General features: G+C 43.9%; 1 protein-coding gene across 1 annotated transcript in view; it reads left to right on the top strand.

Annotated features, from left to right (window-relative positions):
* Positions 1–21,427, top strand: part of DPYD (dihydropyrimidine dehydrogenase) — a 3,662,673-nt gene that overhangs the window by 3,635,682 nt on the left and 5,564 nt on the right. Inside the window, exon 22 of the mRNA XM_078644210.1 lies at positions 12,228–12,368. Coding sequence (XP_078500336.1) covers positions 12,228–12,368 — 141 coding nt within the window. The remainder of the gene's footprint in view (positions 1–12,227; positions 12,369–21,427) is intronic.

The following is a 21,427-nucleotide window of genomic DNA, read 5'->3' as shown; positions in this document are numbered from 1 at the left end:
CAGAGCCCATTCCCCGTTCAGAAGCTGAGCTAACCTTGGCATATCTAATTTATAGTCCATCTACGTTCTTCTTTTTGAATTGAGGCTTTGCTTTATGTTGCTCTTCCTTTTTAATCATGTAATCTAAAGTGCAATGTGTTTCCTTTTTTGTCTTTGGTCGCTCTTCAGTCTTTTCTTCTGATCACCTCTCCCCCCTTTTTTGTTGAACCCTGGAAAGAACGAAAGGAACGTGTGCCAGTGTCTTGATACCTATCAGGTTTTCTAATGATATCATGATTCCTAAGGTTGTACCTTTTTTCAGGGGGACTCCATTGGGGAGACCCACCCCTTAATCATGAATTCTATTCTGAATTGTTATTTTTAGAAAACGTTTTCCCCATTTCTTTTTAGAAGAAGTGGGTGTTTGCTTTGAGTTGGCTTTGCCGGGACTACCCACCATTTGTGGCATCCCTGCTTTGGTTCCCAAAGTATCCCTACCTAATTCAGAGTAGGTTTCTTCGATACTTTTTGGTAATCCTCGCTCCCTATTTACAGGTGCTATTTCTCTTAGGCGGCTGTGTATAGCCACTGCTGCTGCCTCCCCCTTTAAGTTGCTCAATATGATTACAGAGACTTGGACAAAATTACCCATCAGTATCATTCCCAAGTCCTGGGCAGGTCCTGTGTATACTGACGTAAACAGCAGCAAAGATTGTTACCCAAGTGGTACAATCCTCAATCAAGGAACCATCCCCATTGATAAGCAAATTGTTAGCATTCTATGTTTTTACTGCGTGCCCATATAAGGGAAATACTGCTTCCACCTGTGCAATTTCATGTGCTATCCAAAACGGAATTTGCTCCAGTTTGGAAGGAATTGTCCCTATATACTGTATTCAGTGTATGTGGGTTAATTATAGATGTGGTCTGATGTGGACCAGCTGGAGCATTTCTCGCAGGTTGGACTGGTATTGTTAGCATGACAAACTGGACAATGTGTCTGTATATCCTGACTATGTCTTTGTATATTTTACGGACTTGTCCACCGGTAGTATATCCATCTCAGGATGTGGACAGTATATCGCTAAGACCGACAAGGTTGCCTCTTCTATGCTGAGCAGACCGAGTCTCACAACAGATGTTGTGTGTGGGAGGGTGGCTTTAAACCATCATTTATGCTGCTGGCAAGTTAACAGGACTTCAATGTCTTCGTATAGAATGTATTCATCTGGTGGTTTGACTACAATGTATCTGAGGAAAAATTTAGTCACTGAATATTAAGGTGGGAACTGAACCTAAGACTAGAATACCTCTGATCCGAACACCATGTGTGCCTCAATCATGAAGGTAACACACCCACTTGTTGCCAATACACCGTGCTCTAATAATTTGATAGTCACTGCATGTATGCATTTTTCTGTAATGTTAAGAGCATTTGCAACTTTGTCTTCCCCATAACTACTCGTGGGGTCAGTCATTTTAGAAGAGAAGGGTACGTTTAAAGAGGTAGGGTTTTGCACAATGGGGGAACTGTTTATCCTTCGAGCTTGCTAAACCTTCAGACAATACAAAGAGTATATCTGCACAGATGAGGCGGATTTCCCTTCCCACTTCAGGCGTTTCTGAAAAGGTGTGAGTAGGGCTTTGAGTAAGCACGACTGAACTACTCACATTTTACCTAAGAACCAATCCAACGTTGGCAACGCCATGTTGTGTAGTTCCTAGGAGTCCCCTAGGGCCTGCGCATTTTGGGTGACCTAAACTTAGGGCTCGGTGTCCCAACTGCTTCTGGACACACCCACAGGATATGTCAGCAGTTAGACCAGCTGGCTCCACAGTGCCATTACCACCCCGCTGTATTTTACAGGGGTGTAGGTAGTATTTGGCAACCACTGAACATGACAACCCTGATTCCTCAGAGATCATGGTAAACAGTACAGTACGTTTCGCTCAGAAACTCAAGCTTGCTTTCTCTCAGAAAACTCACAGGATGGTGATTAGGACGTTTAATTAACAATTTATTGGTTCAGGTACAGCCTGGTGTAAAACATATGTGATGCGACAATCAGGAGACAGAAGCGCATAAAAAAGAGATATAGTGAATAGTAGATACATTTCTTCTATGGCGCTAAGAAAATGAACAGAAACAGTTCAGATAAAAACAGTAGCACTTGAATATTCCTAAAAGCGTGCCCAAGGAAATTTGCTATAATGTACATAGCCTAACCTGGATGTGTAGGTGAACATGCATATAGATATGTGTATCTGTAGCCAAGAAACTGCTAGGGAAGAATCAGCCCCCTCACCTGATGCGTTGAGGATGACAACCCACAAGGGATGTCAGATCACTGCTTGTTAGATATTCGGCATGCAGGACCCCTGTCTCGGCTTGGAAGGAATTCTCCTCTAATTTGTAGGGGGGAGTGAGTGTCTTTTATACGAAAAAAATGGTCACTCCAGGGTTTTTTCTAGAATCAATATGTTTTTAAAACAACCATGATGTTTTAAAAACAATCATAAATATTTTGAAAACAATCACCAATACTTTTCTAAACAAGTGTGATCATGCATAGCTGTCTGTTGGCCAAGGATGAAAAAAGGTAGTGATCCATACACAGAATAAATCTGTTGTGCCTGGGGAAATGTTTATGTATGTCAGGTACAGGAATTCAGATAGAAGATTGAGAGCCTGGTGTTGAAGGGACAGGAGCAAACTATTAGGTAAGAGGTCACCTGTTTAGAATCGATATAGTCGTGTGGATGGGATTATGTATGTAAAATGGGGTAAACCTCGATGAGACTATCCTAAAAGACATGACAGGACTGTAGGTGATTAACCAATTTAAAGGGGCCTGATTTATTCTGGTTGGCTGGCGACTAAATGAACAATATATTTTGACAGCCTTTACAGGACTCAAGGACATGGTCTCTACATCCTAATAATACATTAAAAAAATACAATGGGGCAGGGTTAGCACACACTGACCCCCCCAGGCCCATGTGTGGGAATATCTCAAGAGGATTGGCTAGCCACAACATGGATGTGTTGTGGTAGTCATTACAGGACTCGCGACATGGTCTGATTGTAATACTTTGTTGTGAAATTCAGTTTTTGAAGGTTCCAAAAAGGAACACATATGAAGAGTGACAACAGATTGTGTTCACAATCTAAACAATTTTTGGTAATGTTATACTAATTGTAGGAATTCCGCTGAGTTCCCAGGTGATTTTGCCCTGTAAAAAATGCTGACACCCCTGCTGGCATTTAATGAACCATGTTTGACAGAACTCTGTTTTCTGTAGTGCTTTTTGGCAAAGAGGTTATGGAAGGTGTCCCATAAATTAAAATTAAAATTAAAGCACATTTTCTATAATCTTGCACTATGTTCCTGAGAATAAAGACTGATATTCTGAATAAAACTCATACTTCAAGCAACAGTCTGTCAGTTGATTCCCCAGTGGTCTACTGCGGCTCCCCACAGTGTTCTAATGAACCACTAGAGCACTAAAATTATTTATTTATATTAAAAATGTGGCACACCGGAATGCCTTTTTTATGGAATCAAAGCTGTAAAACTTGAAGCATTTCCAGCAGAAGAGACTGTATTAAAGGAATATAATGAGGGATTCTTTTATTACACAAAATATGGTTACTGCTCCAGAAAACTAAAATGAGACACGTTTTCTGTGAGTTCTCTAATATTATCATTTTGGAAAAATATTCCGGCATGCAGCTTGATACATGTACTTCCAACTGACGTGTCACACCAGAGGTTTAATGAACAGCTAAAGCAATAACATTTTAGATTCAAGACAATTGTAAGGCAGTCCTGAATGCCACTTTGTTAGAAAAGGAGCTCTTTAATTTAAAGCATCTCCTGAGGAGCAGGCTTAAGTAAATGATCATAGAGAAGTTACTGCAAGTATGAACCAGTTGCTTAAAAATTTGATGGGAGGTATGAGTTTTTAATAATTTGAGGCATAATGTAGTTTTAAAAGGGCTAAAAATAGTTAAACAAATAGATGTTCGCATATTCACAGCACCCCTTTTGCACATTTGCTTACTCAGCCTACACATCGTTTCAGTTGCTTAAGTGCTTCCTAATTTTAAATTAGTAACCTTCTGGTAGAAAAACATATGCATATGAAAAGAGCCACGAGCTGATATAAAAAATACTCAGAAATTTGCCAATTTAAATTTAGTCAACTAACTATAACTTGTGATCTACACATACGGTGCTTATGCCCTTACACACTACATCACTCATGACATGGTAAATTACATCAAATTAGCCAATGGCTCAGGGAGTCAGATCCAAAGTATCACACTGTTTTCCATGAATGGTGCAAGCACCATTACACACCAAACTAAAATGGAGCAAGTGGCCAAGTATAGCAATTACACCTTCTCAAACATTGCTAAAATACTGCAAATGATTGACAATTTGCCACCACTATTTGTGTTTTTATGGCCTATCCACTAAAAGTCAAATTCAAAAAATTAATTTTCATTTGTAATTTTTCATAATCATCCTGTTTTATTTTTTCAACCAATGCTATTGTTTTTTTGGACTCTGTAAACTGGGTCCCTGATACCCAAGCACCACTACATGTGATCTGCCCCTAAGAGCTTGTTGAATTGGTTAGAAATCCAAGTTGGCATTTTTAAGTTACCTACAAGTCACTAATATATTTTTCCCAGTGTACTTAAGACATGTAAAAGAAATGCCTCTAGTAGACTGGAGTACCTATTGTGCCACCATTAAACTGACAATGCAAAGTGTGTCTTCATGTCTGCTCCTGCAGCCAGAGTGTGAAGTTTTAAACCTTCAAACTCTATCTGAAAATATAAACCTTTTACCAGGCCTAAACCTGCCTTTTTAATACTTGTAAGTCACCCCTAAGGCAGGCCCCAAATGCCCTTAGAGCAGTGTGCCTGGTATTTAAAAAGTAGAAAATGCATACTTATGTTATAAATGTCCTGGCAGCCAAAAAACTCCAAAGTCGTTTTTCACTGTGGCATCGCTGGCTCTCCCATAGAAAAGCACTGAGTTACATAATAACCAATTATATAACGTAAGTTTGGGAATAGGTAGAACCTAGATTCAAGGACACACATTTGTAGAAATTTCAAATCCAATCTAATAGTCAAGTCAGATTATAAATTACTATTTTGAAAATGCCACTTTTAGAAAGTTGTCATTTTCTTGCCCAAAGCCTCTATTACAGTTAATACCCAGTGGTCACTTGGCAGCCTGCACGGACGTTTGAATGACTTCCAGGAAAGGGAACAAAAGGACCTTGGCTTGGGGGAGGTATGACCTCCTCATGATAGTATGCCCTAGGGGGTGTGCTGACCAAATGAACAAGCTTCAAATGGGCAGCACTCAATATAGGCAGATGTAACTCACACCTAGGTCTGCCCTGTCATTGTGCAAGTTAGTAGAGTGGCACCAATCCCAGTGTGTGGACAATCTTTTCCAGAACTGGGTTGCAAGGGTAGTTCATCATTTCTCTAAAGCATACCTCAGGGGTGTGCCCAGAGCTCTGCACAAGTGAGGTAAAGGTTTGCCATATTTATTTATTTTAAACAGAGAGGGCCACTGTAGGATAGGGTACAGTAAAAGAATCAGGAGGTGCTGCAAAAGTGGGTAAGGGCAGCACCACTGGGAACTTTTACCCAGTTGGTTGAGTGACCAGGAGATTGCCCCACACACACTTGGAATTAAAGTGGCATCCTCAGTACGTCTATCAGAATACCTCTGGAACTGTGGACCAAAGAGGGACTGTACCTGCTATGGAACCTCTACAGAGAAACACAAGGGCTGAACCAGCTTCCACTTGTACCCAGGAGAGAAGAGTGGACTTCCAGAATTAGTTGGCTAGCCTCCTGCTCAGCTCCAGGAACCCATACTCTGCAATAAGCCCAAGTGTCTGCTGAGCCCAGCTAACCAGTTTCAACCTTATTTTCCCTGCCCCTTGCCGGGGCTTCAGGCTTCTGGGAGATTCAGTCCTAACACACATGTGGTGCCCAAAAGGTCCTGGACCCTCGGCTGGTGTTAGAGTGTACTATTTCCCCATCAAAATGTGTAAGACTGGATACTTAGAATATTTTTTTTAACTTTATGCAAAAAGAACTAGATGCTACCAGACCACTGCTATGCTGCAGCACTGATGTCAGACTGTTGATGGGAATAAATTTGCTGATTTGCCCCCCTAAAAGTGTCTTGACTTCCAAAGAACTTCCTAATTGTGAACATAGAACACTTCACTGAGCCCAATGCCGAACATCATCCCATTGACGATGACCTTCATGGGCCTAGAATTCACCTTTGATCTTCATATCAGACACTGGTGTTGTGGTGAAACACGGAATGTGCCAGTGTTGATATAGGGTTTGCTATATATAAGAAATATAGTGCATCCATTATTTTATTCTAAGTAGATTACATTATCCTAATCCTGTTCAAAATGCACTATCTACTCATAGACGCCAGAAACGTATTGAATTTTCCTGTGTAACATAACATACTGTAACAAGTGTTTGTAAAGCGCATGTTCACCCTTTGGGGAATCTTGTGGCTGAATATCATGTTAATTGTCACTCAGTTCCCAAAGGTAATTATTGGGTGGGTGGTGCAGAGTTCCTTACACACAAAGTAGTGTTTAGGTCTTCTTTAGAGGTTCCTGTTTACTTCAAAGTGAGAAATGTTTGGTACCGTCAAAATAATTTTAAATTATGAAATAGATTAGCGAAACTATTGAGACTATTGAGATGTTAAACAGAAAGAGAAGAGGAATACACATGGTACAAATATCTTTCCTCTTTATTCTTAATCTAAGGTAGCATTACAAATAGTTGTAAAAGGTCTTCGACCCTAAACTATACTCAAGGGCAATGGTAGTAACAAATTATTGCTTTCAAATTGGCGGTCAACTCATATAATGGCTATCACAGGATGCAATGGGACTTAGGCAACTAGACCAATACATTAAAATAGCATGTTGAACTGTTCAGAACTCTGGAAACTTTATAATAATTTGTTTATTTAAAAAAAAAAATATAAAACTCAGTGTAGATTTAACTACTGCCACCCATGCGTAAAAATGCTTTAAAGATATCACGGTCAAAATCATACCAAGGGCCATATTATACATTGTAATCTTGGGGAGCAACAAGCGTGTACGCTCACTTTGTACACTCTTGCCACCCATTCTGTAATACTGATACCGCTGGCGCACATGAAGCACCAGCACTATCGTGAGAGGACATTCCATTATTTGCATTGGGGGTGGCTCCATGCAATTTAGGGAATCACTTTGCCTCTGTACATGTACCGTAGTATGGACGTGCACGCAGATGCAAACATGCCCTTAGGAGATGCAACAAAAGTACACTTCAAAAAGGTGGCACACTTTTAGTTCACCTCCTAAAGGCAGCCCTCTGGAGGGGAGAAAGGGGTCTCATGAACCCTACAGACATCCCACTGCAGACAGGTGGAGTCACTTACTGCACCTACCTGCAAGGGGATCTCTCTCTTCTCTTCAATGTGCAAGTTGTGTGCTGCCTGCACCATGAAACATGGAGTGCCTCCGAAGCAGCTGCTCACTATTTCACTTGAAATAGGACACACCATGTTTGCGCCACAGCGCACTGTAGTGTAGTTCCTATATTCCCAATAGGCTCTGCGCATTGGAATAATATCTTCAATAGTATAGACGTAGGACAGAGGTTAACTAGGTCTTCTACTGACGATATTAGACTTAAGTTTTGTGTGCCAGCTAGCTCAGAGTTCACTAGAAAGTTTCTCGAATAGGCGAGGAGGATTTTAACCTCCCTGGATAGACAAGAAGGGATTTAGTTTCTGACAACCATAGAACATGACAACTTTGCTCTCCCTGATCAAGAGTATATCTCTAGAGTCGTGTGAAAACAAAAGACAGCTATTTTACTCAGTCAATACGTGCATACTTAGTTTCACCAGATTACAGAGAAAAGGAGAGACGGGCGTTTTCAATAAAGGTGTTATTTATTGATCAGTCTCTTTTCTCATACAAGAGAAATGAATCGCTACAATGGTAATACTTATAGTTAAGTAAAGTGCATACAGTAAAAGCAGGATTATAAAATAATACTGTAAAAGCATATACATTGACTAATCGTACTCAACTGGTGCTTCTAACTACGCCTACCCCGGTGTACCTGACCTAAGCCTAATACATGGGAGGGAGTAAGTAAGTAGCAGTTTAAGTTAAGTTTGTTTTGCCAAGAGTCTGACTCAAGAATTCTCTGTAAAGGGTTAGTCAGTTCAGTACCTGGGATTTAGAAGGCAGGAGGGCTGGTATCTCTTTCTCAGGACTCGGTATCCCAGTTACCCGCGAGGGCAAGCTGGAAACGCTGGAGGCTGGATTCCTCGGCAAGAGGAAAGGCAGCGTTTTTCCTCAGCGCGTCAAAAGGGGAGGGGCAGCGTCCGTGGGCTCTCGCATCAGCTGGGCTCTCCGGCAAGTAGTCGCTGCTCCAAGCTCATCACCACCATGTCTTTACTTAGGGCAGTGTCGGTATATTTATACCTGAGAGGTGCCGGGTTTGACGTAAGGATGGACATAAGACGTCAATTAAGAACTGGTCGTTCTTACATTCTTTACAGGAGTTCTCGAACGAAATCAAAACAATAGCAGCGGGGATTTCCCAGGTTTGCTGGAGACTTGGTTTGTTTAGAGAACTCGGTGTGCTTTCTAGGGGGCTGGAGGAATAGTGCTTGCTTAATGTGACAGCATGCGCTATGACTAATTTATGAAACTGGTTTCTGTGCCGTTGTAAGGATATTAGTGATTTATAACCGGACAAGGGTCAGAAATTGGAGTTTCGATACAGGTCCCTAGATAAACACACTACAGCACCTTTTCAAAGGTGTGCCATGGCGCAAACAGGGAAAGTGCGCCATATACATATGGTGATGTTGTAGGGTCAGACAACCTAAAAGTCATGTAAATAGTTTCTGATATGAGACTAAAAGGAACAGAGGTAAGGCTACATTTCAAGGCAGGCTGGAGGGATGGTTTTGCAGTAAGCATTTTCTATGCAGGTCATGAACAATATAGATGGTACACTTGGTATAAATTTGAACATAGCTGTGATAACTGCAGCACTGAAAATTGCTGATATCTAGGCAGAAAAGAATAATGAATTCTCAAAATTACATAATCTGATGAAGAAACATTGAAATGGAGAATTGTGAGACCCTAGGAAAATGTATTTCACTATTCTGAACAACGAAAATGCTAATAATATCCGTTGAACTGCAGGGGTGAAGAAAATTCTTATACCTTATTGTTATACAGTGTTTGGGTGAGATAGGAAACTTTGCCCTCCATGAAAAGTGCAAATTTCCACAAGTCTGCTTGACTATGAGACCATTTTACTTTGCCAAGCAATATATTGTCCAGTATCACACGCAACATGGTAAGGAAATCAACTTGCAGAGAAAGTTTTAATATTGGGATGCCACAGGTAAGGCTGCTGGGAAACACATTAGCTGTAGCTTTGCCACATCATCTCCTACTCACAGTGGCAGACGTCTTCCAGTAAGAGATATGTGACCATGCAGTGCCCTTGGGAGTGTGTCTGTGTGCGCACACATACACACACACATGCTCTCTTTATATCTGTCTCAAATGATTGCCTCCTCCTATTTGTGCAGCTGGCAGAGAAAAATGGCATACATTATCTAGTTATCTAAAATACTTGAATAACATTACAAAGGCATGTGTGTCTGCCTGAAAGTTTAAGCTCAGGCATCTGGATAAATAAACAACTGATCACAGCTGTGTGGAGGATACACACACTTTTTTGTGGAAGCACACAGTGTCTACCCATTCAAAACATGTACTCCTGCTCAAAATCCCGTGGGCGGAGGCAAATCTCCTGTCCTGGTTGTTCTCACTTATTTGTCTGGTGACAGGTGTGCTGTGGAGCTAGACCGTAAAAAGCTCTGACAACTGACTTCTCTCAACCCTACAGATGGTGCTTAACCATATAGCATGCACTGTATAAGGGTCACCTATGTGGGGACAGAAGTAAGTGTGTCTACCTACAAGTTGTAGAAAAATAGCAATCGCTATATGTAATATGCAAGCGTAGGGAATCTACCTATTAAGTTAAGTTGACAGTTTTGATGTGAGTTGTGACTGAGCTCTAATACCATTTAAATAGCTGGACCCACAAAAGAAAATCATTCTGTCAAATGAAAGTATGCTTTGGGTTTTGACCGTAATTATCGCTCATTAACCAAATTCCACACATGATTAGACACAGAAGTGTAATGGGAAAGTGTAAAAATAAAGGGGCATATTATCAAGCCTGGGCGATAACATTATCGCCGCTTTATCGGCCGAAAACGGCCGATAAAGCGGCGATAATGGGCTTGATAATATGCTGTATAGAATTCCAATCGAAGCCCATGTTAGATGTCTTCACATCTAACATGGGCTTCGATTGGAATTCCATAGAGCACATTATCAAGCCCATTATCGCCGCTTCATCTGCCGTTTTCAGCCGATAAAGCGGCGATAATTTTATCGCCCAGGCTTGATAATATGCCCCAGAGTTCTTGGATTTAATACTAAAAGGTAATGAATGAGCAATTAAAGAGACTTTTTTGGATGACAAAAATTGTTTATACTTAGATAAGAAGGACAGAGAAGAGTAGATTTTAAAGAGAATAAACTACCGTGATTAGCCTTTTAAGAAAGCACCACTAACGGGGCAACTGGTCACAAAGTACCTTTCACCAGAACAGGCAACAATAATTCGTACCAGCCCTCTGAAATCTCCCTCAGTTGTTAACACCTTTACTAAAATGCCCAATTAAGTATCTCAAATATTTGTGTGTAATAAACTTAGATAAGAGACTGATCCAGATGGTTACCAGCAACAGGTAATCTAACACCACATACTCACCTGGGCCCATAAATTCATTCACAACACACAGGCAATAACCTCTGGGGTCATGTTTTTGTAATCCTTTAGATTAGTTATCTTTAGTCCCTAACTAATCTTTCACTGATCAAAAGTTATTTCCTCTGGTCAATCGACCATTAGTTGGAACTAGTTGATGATGAAATGACATAACATTTCAATTTACTTATACATTGGAAATGATCACAGAGTTGGGATGTCTTTAAAATTATTATCTTAGATTAAAATTCATGGGAACCTTTTTCACAGTACAGAACAAACTGTGTCTCTCACAGGAAGGAAGATTCAAATAGTCAATCAAATTTGCATTTAATTATACTTTGCAATCTTACTGCATGAAAGGGAGAGGATAGAGAGAAAAGCACATGAGCGCATATACAGATATAGATATAATTAGCAAGTATGGTGTGGAAACCAACTGCAAGGCCTAGGAATTGGAAAGGGTCTCCCCGGAAAGGTCTGGAGAACAAAGACTTCAGGACTGGAAATAGGACAGGAATCAGGACAGGGCAGACGACTTCTCTTTCACCGACGCTTGCGTGGCACCCCTCTCTGACACTCTCTTCCTCCTCAAGATTCTTCTGCGATCGTATACTAAATTAATTTGCTTAAGTGGTTCATTCATTTGATTCTTCTTCAGCATCACTCGTCACTCCGACAGCATCCCGGTCTGGACTTCAGCATCTCCGTCTCCTGTCCAACTAACTAACTAATGCTACCTCAATTATACCTTTCTGTATGCTTGTACCATTCATTAATGTTTCAAGTTTATGAAACTCCTAAATCTGATTGGACAGGCACAGGGAGGTGATCATCACACCATGCTTATTGCCCATTATTTTCTTTCAGCTCTTTGTTTAAAATCCAACCCCTTAAGTTTTATACTTCAGTCTTTATTTCCACCTGTATTCACAATGTAATTGTCACATACTAGAGAAAAAAAACAATTCTTATGCATTTCAGTGGACTGTCGATCCGGTTCTCATGAAAGTAACAGTTTGCAGCCTTGGTCTATGTTCAAGTTGACATTGCGTCTTTCAATTTGCCTTTTCTTTGCAGAGTCGTGTATAAAGATAAGTTTACTTAGCAAGCACTGAAATATGTTGGTGAACTGTTTTCTAAACACACCAGTGCAGTGACAATTGTGTGCATAAATAATTCAAATGCTTAAATTGAATACATGGTTGACTGGGAGGAAGTGTATATAGTTGTTCAATTGTTATATAGCATCTCTTACTGTACTTATTGTCATGCACCATCTGATTTGTAGGATGTCATCGGAAGAGCTCTGCAATACATTGGATCTTTTGGTCAACTCAGCATCCCAGAGCAAGTTGTTGCATTGATCGACGAAGAAATGTGCATAAGCTGTGGAAAATGTTACATGGTTTGCAATGACTCTGGCTACCAGGTAGGTTGAAGTTTACTATGAGAAAATTGTCACAATACTCTGTTTTTCTTATGATACATGAAATGTTTCAATGTAGAAAGAGATTGACAAAGTGATTGGTTGATGGTGCATTGAATAAAAAACCCATTGGGAAAAGAAATAAACCGATGGACCTATTAGGTTATTGAATGTTAAATAAATATGCAGAGGGAATTTCTGGTCACACCTAGATGCTTTTGACTGTTATTAGCATTTGCCTCAACTATAGCCCTTAGCCCAGAGAGGGACATTGTTACATTGACAAAACCTGCCTACTGTCTGAATGAATGTAGCTGACATTTCCCCTTGCACTACTCTACGGTTTGGCATTGCTGTTTTGGTATTTATAATTTAGCTTGATGTTTTAAACACACAAGTCACAAACTCTCTGACAATTGAGCTAAACCGTGCCCTGTCTCTCACAGAGGACTATATATATAGAGATTTCTCCCTCATCTTTCACGCTAAACACCATGCCAAACCTGCCCAATAGGCTGAGCATGGTGCCTCTTTTACAAACTACAATGATGATAACATCAAAAACCATACAGTGCTTCTGTTCCTGAAGCAGTAAACAGTCAGTGTAGTGAATGATAGATGCACACAACAAGAGCATGTTGTTAACTTGACCAAATTCAGGTGCTCATCGACATAAACAGTATCCTTATTATATACGACATCTCTTCAAACTACATAACCACCAACTTATTAAACATACTTTCACAGGCAAGTAAAAACTTACCTTTAACCTTAAGAACTAACTGACACTGAGGCAGTCACATTCCATGTTGAAACAACCGATGATCATCGAGAATGCCAGCCACACCCCAAACTACACTATGAAAAAATACTATCATTGTCAATCAATCAATCAATCATTCAATCAATACATTTATAGAGCGTGCTACTCACCCGTGAGGGTCTCAATGTGCTGAAGGGAGGGGGGGGGGTGCTCCTACTGCTCAAAGAGCCAGGTCTTGAGGTGTTTACTGAAGGTGAGGTGGTCCTGGGTCAATAGTAGGTGGGCGGGGAGGGAGTTCCACGTCTTGGCTGCCAGGTAGGAGAATGATCTTCCTCCGGTGGTGGTTCTGCGGATCCGTGGGATGGTGACGAAGGCGTGGCTGGTGGAGCAGAGTTTGCGGGTTGGAGTGTGGAACGTGAGGCGGTTGTTGAGGTATTCGGTGCCTATGTCATGGAGCGCTTTGTGTGCATGGGTGAGGAGCCTGAACGTGATCCTTTTGCTGACAGGGAGCCAGTGCAGGTCTCTCAGGTGGGCTGATATGTTGCTGTGGCGATGGATGGCGAAGGATGTCGAGGATGCGTCGTGCGGATGCATTCTGTATGCGCTGGAGTCTTTTCTGAAGTTTGACTGTGGTTCCTGCGAATGGGGCGTTCCTGTAGTCTAGTCGGCTGGTGACGAGGGCTTGGGTGACCGTCTTTCTAGTTCCAGTAGGGATCCACCGGAAGATCTTACGGAGCATGCACAGGGTGTTGAAACATGAGGATGAGATGGCGTTGACTTGCTTGGTCATCGTGAGAGAGGAGTCCAGGACGAATCCCAGGTTGCGTGCGTGGTCAGTGGGTGTCGGTGTGGTGCCCAGTGCTGTGGGCCACCAGGAGTCGTCCCAGGTGGATGGGGATGGTCCGAGGATGAGGACCTCCGTCTTGTCTGAGTTCAGTTTCAAATGGCTAAGTTTCATCTATTCAGCGACGTTTTTCATTCCTTCCTGGAGGTTGAGTTTGGCGGTGGCTGGGTCTTTGGTGAGGGAGAGTATTAGCTGGGTGTCGTCGGCGTATGAGATGATGTTGAGGTTGTGTTTGCGTGCAATGGCGGCGAGGGAGCTCATGTAGATTGATTGTTTTTTTGATTGATTGATTTTTGAACTTATATAGCGCATACTGTCACCCCGCGGGTATCCTGGCGCTTCAGACTAAAAGCCGAACCATGATGGAGCATGTCGCAACTGAAGGAGCAGAGAAGCAGCAGATATTGACGAGGGTTGGGTTGAGTGATGAGCCTTGGGGTACGCCACAGATGATCTCGGGGGCTGCAGAGCAGAAGGGAGGGAGGCGGACTCTCTGGGTTCTGTCGGAGAGGAACTAGGTGATCCAGGGCTTTACCTTGGATCCCGGCGTTGTGGAGGGGGGTTATTAGGGTGTGATGGCAGACTGTATCAAAGGCTGCTGAGAGGTCTAGGAGGATGAGGGTGGTTGTTTCCCCGTTGTCAAGCAGGGTTCTGATGTTGTCGGTGGCTGCGATGAGGGCGGTCTCGGTGCTGTGGTTGGCTCGAAATCCAGACTGGGATGGGTCGAGGGAGCCATTGGCCTCGAGGAATGTGGTCAGCTGTTTATTGACGATCTTATCGATAACATCTGCAGGGAAGGAAAGAAGAGAGATCGGGCGGAAGTTCTTGAGGACTTTAGGGTCCGCTGTGGTTTTTTTTAGTAGGGCGTTGATCTCTGTGTGCGTCCAGCTCTCTGGGAAGGTGGCGGACGCAAGGGAGTTGTTTATAACGTTCCGTAGGTGGCATGCGATGATGATGTCGGCTTTGTTGAAGATGTGGTGAGGGCATGGGTCGGAAGGAGAGCCGGAGTGGATGGTGTTCATAGCGTGGGCGGTGTCTTCCGTGCTGATGGGAGTCCAAGCGCTGAGGGTGGTTGTGGGGGGCGTTGGTTCGGTGGATGGGGGTAGAGCCTGGGCGCTGAAGCTGTCGTGTATGTCGACGATCTTGCGGTGAAAGAACGTGGCGAGGGAGTTGCAAAGGTCTTGCGATGGCGTGATGTTGTTGCTGCTGGCGCTGGGGTTGAAGAGCTCTTTTACGATGCTGAAGAGTTCCTTGCTGTTATGTATGTTGTTGTCCAGCCGCTCTTTGAACTATGTCTTTTTGGTGTTGCGGATCAGCTGGTGGTGTTTGCGAGTGGCATTCTTGAGGGCTCTCAGGTTTTCTGTCGTCTGTTCGCAGCGCCAGGTTTTCTCGAGGGTTCGGCAGGATTTCTTCGGTTCTTTGATGTCATCGGTGAACCATGTGGTTTTTCTGTTGCCGGGCGTGCCTGGAGGGTTTTTCAGTAGTGCAAGGGCGTCTGCGCAGTTGATGATCCACTGTGTGAGGTTGCAGACTGCGTCGGTGGTGTCCGCAGTGTTGATTGGTGGGTTCTGGCTCAGTCATGTGGTTAGCTGGTCTGTGGTGACTTTGCTCCAGTATCTGCGGGGGATCTGTTGCGGGCGGTGGTTGGATGTGATCTTTTTATAGGTGAAGTGGATGCAGCTGTGGTCAGTCCAGTGTAGTCCGGTGGAGTGGCTAAAGGCGACGTGGCTGCTGGCAGAGAAGATGGGGTCGAGCGTGTGGCCGGCGTAGTGGGTGGGGGTGTTCACCAGTTGCTTGAGTCTGAGTTTGGCGAGGTTGTCGAGCAGGGTGGTGATGTTGTTGTCGTGATTGTTCTCCAGGTGGAAGTTCAGGTCCCCTAGGAGGATGTAGTCTGATGAGGCGAGGGCATGTGGGCTGATGAAGTCGGCGATGGCTTCACTGAATTGTGTGCGTTGGCCCGGGGGTCTGTAGATGAGGGTTCCTCTCAGGGTGATCTTGGGGTGTGGATCTGGAAGTGTAGGTGTTCGGCAGTGGTGAGGGCATCTTCGGAGTTGGTCGTGACGCCGATGGTGTTCCTGTGGATGATGGCGATTCCTCCTACGGTTTGGTTGACGCGGTCCTTTCGAGTGATCTTGTAGCCGTCCGAGATGGCTATGGCGATGTCGCGGGCTGAGGAGGCATTTATCCAGGTTTCTTTGAGGAAGGCGACGTCTGGTGCTGTTGAGTCGAGGAGGTCCCAGAGTTCGACAGCGTGCTTGTGGACGGAGTGGGTGTTGATCAGGATGCATTTGAGGTGGTTGTTATTGTTGCCTGGTCCGGGCGGTGGGGTACAGGTTCGGATGCAGGTGAATTTGCAGACTTGGCAGGAGAAGGGTCCGTGGGTGCGCTAGGGGGTGGCTTGGTATCAGGCAGATGGTCGGCCGGTGTTGAGTGTGTGGAGGGTGGTGGTGTCGTATCTCCGTCGGGTTTCTTGGTTTCGGTGGGGGCCAGGGGTTCTAGGGCTGGGCGCGGTCCAGGAGCAGACGGGCGCAGACAGGCTTGCCTTTGGTGCACCTTCAGTGCGCCAGCGGCGCGCCCACTGCACGCACCTGCTGCGCGGCCGCTGCACGGCCTACATATGAGGGGATGTGGGAGGGAGGAGCAGCTGGGAGGCAGGAGCAGGGTGGCGAATGGGCACTAGGGGGGTGGGGCTGCAGGGGATGCAGCGGCGGGAAGTAGGGGTGGAACGTGGGTGCAGAAGGCAAAAAAGGGGGCACAGAGGGACGAGGGTAATGGGTCACACAGAATAGCGGGGCAAAAGCACACAGTAAACAAAAAGGAAATACAGCTGGCAACAACAATTGGCAATAAAGACCAACCGCAGTGGTGGTAACATGGCAAATGGGGCACAAAAACGAGGGTTAAACGAGTGGCAAGGGGCACAGAAATAGCAAAAAACGAGTGATGCAGAAGGCAAAAGGGGCACAAAAAAGAGGGGGAAACGAGTGGCAAGGGGCACAGAATCAACAAAAAAGTGGGGTACAGAAGGCAAAACGGGGAGGGAGGCACGGGGGCAGTGAGGGGTACAGGAGGAAGAAAACGGGCAGGGGCCACAGCGGGGGAAGAAGACAACAGCAGTCACTGATACCACATTGAGAAATACGGCAATACAGTCAGGCAGAAGATGAATAGACTTACGGCCTGCAACTTCGTCAGCAGCGGCACATGGGGCAGGAGCACACAGGCGGAGCTGCGTGGAGGGGGGAGCGACCTACCAGGTGGGTCAGGGGTCGTCAATTAAGTCATAATTCAATAGCGCTGCTTGTCACCAGAAAAGGTATCCTGGCGCTTGCTGCAGGTATCATTTGAAGAGCTAGTTCTTGAGCCCCTTCCTTAAGTGGATCAGCGAGGATGCAGTGCAGAAGTGTAGATGGAGGACGTTCCAGGCTTAGGCAGCGATATGAGAGAAGGAGCATCCCTTTAGTGGCAGCGGCATATGAGAGGTATTTGTTTGAGGGTAAGATGTGCGAAGCCAAGGTTCCTGGGAGGTCAGTGGAAGTGCAGACGGTGGTTCATGTAGGCGGTCCTTGGTCTTGGAGGGATTTATAGGCGTGGGCCAGGAGTTTGAATTGACATCTCTTCTAGACTGGAAGCCAGTGGAGGTCCTTCATGTGCTGGGTTATGTGGGTTCTCTTGGGCAGGTTGACCATTAGTCTAGCAGCTGTGTTCATGATCGTCTGGAGTCTTTGCATGAATTTGTTGATGGTACATGCAAAGAGTGTGTTGCCGTAGTCCAGTCAGCTGGTGATGAGGGTCTGCATCACTGTCTTTCTGATGCTGATGGGGAGTCACTTGAAACTTTGCAGAGCACATGGAGTGTTTAGAAGCATGCAGAGAAGACAGTGTTGACCAGACGTTCGTTGGAGAGTTCACTGTTGAGGATGATGGTGAGGTTGTGGGCATGGTGTTTGGCATATGGGTGGGTCCAATTTCTGATGGCCACCAGGAGTCTTTCAAGAAGGCGATGTGTCTGTCGAAGATCAGAACGTACGTTTTGTCCATGTTGAGCCTCAGGCCGTTGTCTTTCATCTAGGCTGAGATGTTCTTCATACAGTTGTGGAAGTTGGTCTTCATTGAGGTGGGGTCCACTGAGAGCAAGAGGATGAACTGAGTGTCATCAGCGTAGGAGTTGATATTGATGTTGTGTGACCTAACGATGTCTGTGAGCAGTGTAAGGTAGACCTTGAAGATGGTTGGGCTGAGTGATGAGCCTTGGGGGATGTGGCAGATGGTGTGCTTGGCTTGTGAGGTGAAGGGAAAGAGGTGGACTCTCTGTGTGCAACCCATGAGAAAGGATGCCATTCATCTGAGAATGTCATCTGCGATTCCAATCTCTCAATGTGTTCGGTAAGTTGGAGGTTGATGGTCTTCTCCAGGACTTTGGCAGGGAAGGGGAGCAGTTAGATGAGATGGTAGTTCTGAAGCTCGCTGGTCTCTGCCAAGGGTTTCTTGAGGAGTAATTTCACCTTTGCATGTTTTGCGGAAATGGCATTGGTGGCTGTGGTTATCGAGACATTGAGGATGGTGGTGAGCTGGCAGCTATCTTGTCCTTCCGAGGTTAAAAATCCGGTGGGGGCAGGGGACAGCAGGTGGCCCCATGTAGATGAGTTCATAAGAGTGGTTGTGTATGGTGTGCTGAGTTGTTCCCATGTGGTGAGCGGTTGATCATTAGTGGTGGTGGATGGAATACTCAGGATGTCGAAGGGTTGGAGATCGAAGTTTCTATAGATGGTTTATATTTTGTTGTGGAAGTGGTCAGCTAGAGTGTCTCAGAGTTCCTGTGAGGAGAGGATTGAGTTTTAGGTAGCTGACGGGCAGGTGAACTCTTGGATGATGGTGAAGAGTTCCTTGACATGGTTGGCGCTGGTCTCGATCTGGTGGGTCAGGGCCTTCTTTTTTGTGGCTTTGTTCTAGCAGCTGTAGTCATTATCTTCAGGCTAGGATAGCCGTCGACATCTTTTTTGCAGTTTCCAGATTTCCTTCCTAGAACGCTTGAGGACTTCCCTCAGACCTCATTATCTACGGCCATCATGACCTTATATTCGCTGACTCATCTTTAAGCATTTCGACGGTGGAGTATCCTCTTCCATTCCGTGCAGAATATCATTGCCAGGGATTATCTTTACTCTTGTTGAGCGCCCTCAAGTGTTGGTTTATAGTTCCATCTTTAATCCACGCGAACCCATCACAGTATCATCTGAACTGCCATTCGTCATTCCATTCTCCTCGTTCATCTCCTCCCATTGATATCGGCTAGCTGTGCCTCACATATACGTGACATCGCTCTGGTACGCAGTCGCTCCCTAACTATCGAGACAAAGTCATTACCCTTACATCATATAATCTATCTACTTTCCATGGATCATATCCTTTTACGCCTATTTTTGCATTAGACGGTAACTTGATGAAGGCCTACATGCCGAAACGCGCGTAGTTTTTATTCTACCGCAGTGCCTCTATCACCTCATGTCTACTGTTGTTGTTGTATTTTGTTAGTGTTTTTAATTCACTGTCATGTATATATAATTACCAGCTGTATTATCATTAGTCAGAACACTATTATTATATATAAATTTATCAGGTATTACTATATTTTCTATTAATTTATAAAAAAGAAAAAGTTTAAAAAAACAAAAAACAAAAATGATTTAATAAAATTGATATATATAAATATTTTCTATTTAATTGTTTCTGTCACATGTTATATCAGCTTTGAGAAACAATCATTGAGCAATCAGTTGCTGTCACCTAGTATATGTGTTTGCCATTTAATTTTCTTAACGTGTTATTTTTTGACTTATCTATAGACTTTTTCCCAATGTATACCAGCTGGTTTGTCTGTGCATTTTGGCTGGTTTGGTTGGTGTAACTAAGTTGGCAATGCCGGTGTTCCAGTTGTTGAATTTCTATACTGCCTGATCCAAGTTGGTGGTGATGTTAGGCTTCGTGGTGCTGAGGGCATCAGTCCATGGTTGCTGAGTGACCTTGGCCCAGCTGAGGAAGGGGGCGCTGCGGTAGTTGGGGTGGTGCAGGAAGGTCCGGCAGGGGTGAAGTGTATGATGGAGTGGTCTGATCAGGTGAGTTCTGAGGTGTGTCAGTATATGATTCTGTTGCTGGACGTGAAGATGGAGTCTAGCATGTGTCGTGCTTTGTTCATGGGGTCTGTGACCAACTGCTTAAGGCCACTGTTGTCCAATCTGTCTACGAGGTCCGTGGAGTTGGTGTCAGTGGAGTTGTTCAGGTGGAAGTTTAGGTCTCCCAGGAAGACAAGGGTTTGGATTCAATGGCGAACAAGGTGATGAATTCAATGGAAGTTTCTGTGTGTGAAGGTACCTAACTGTATCTTTACATACCTATCTTGATTTTACTTCCAACTTTGTATCACTAATATTAATTGGTCAGCCTACCCACCAATAAAACCACTTTCTCTTCATGCTCCAACATTGCATATTATTGTGAATGTCTTTCTTGAGAGGATAGTGTGACACAAAAACACATCAAACACAACTAATACACACTCCTAACATTGGCCAACTAGATTTAAACAGCTTTCAGCCCATTTAAAACCCACAGAGCCCAATGGAACAGCTGAAATTATTGGTCTATGAATACTTGGAAAGTTCAATGAAACACGTAACTTCACGCCTGAAGGAAACACTGATTTCTTACCACAGAGGCAGAAACTACAGAGGGGAGCCCAATTATATTAATTTATGTGAGGATTCCAAACATAAGAGAGACTGAAGAAGAGCAAGTTCACTCACAGATCACTATGCAGACTTTGATTCCTACATAATGTAATGTCTGTATCCCTTTATAAATAACTCACACATTTTATTACTACAACATAAATCGGGAGACAAAAACTCACATGAAGATGGATCCACATTCTTACGCCCCCTGTTCAGTTCCCACCAATTTTTTCAATCCTCTGTCATTCACTGTTTCATCCTCACTGTACACAAGTATGCATAGATCCAAAGGTCATCTTAATGCTATTTCGTTTTTTTAGAGTTTAATTCTTTTTTTTACATGTATGTGATGCACTTACAGTAGCATCAGCATGATCATGCTAAGGATTTGACACTAACCCAAGATGGTGACTCAATTGATGCTGTTTTACTATACAGTGATTCTGGCAATCATTGGTTGTGGAAATTAGTCCACAAGGTCCATGAGGATGTTGTAGGGATGGTACATTAAGTTGGTTTAATAATACATGCAGAGAGAGGAGCATGCAGAAGGCTTGTTCCTTCAACCTTGGTGGGGGAACCCCGACATATTATATGAAGAACATGCAAGGAGCCTAATAGTTTTCCAATAACAATGTTTTCAGCACTTTCCCGAATCGTTGATTAATGTATGAGGCCTCTGGAACATGACATTGCTGTGCCCCAACATGTGGTCCATGACTCT

The sequence above is a fragment of the Lissotriton helveticus genome, chromosome 1_1 (assembly GCF_964261635.1).
Source record: "Lissotriton helveticus chromosome 1_1, aLisHel1.1, whole genome shotgun sequence".
NCBI lineage: Eukaryota > Metazoa > Chordata > Amphibia > Caudata > Salamandridae > Lissotriton > Lissotriton helveticus.
Note: the sequence above shows the minus strand (reverse complement) of the source record. Positions and strands in the feature narration are given on the sequence as shown.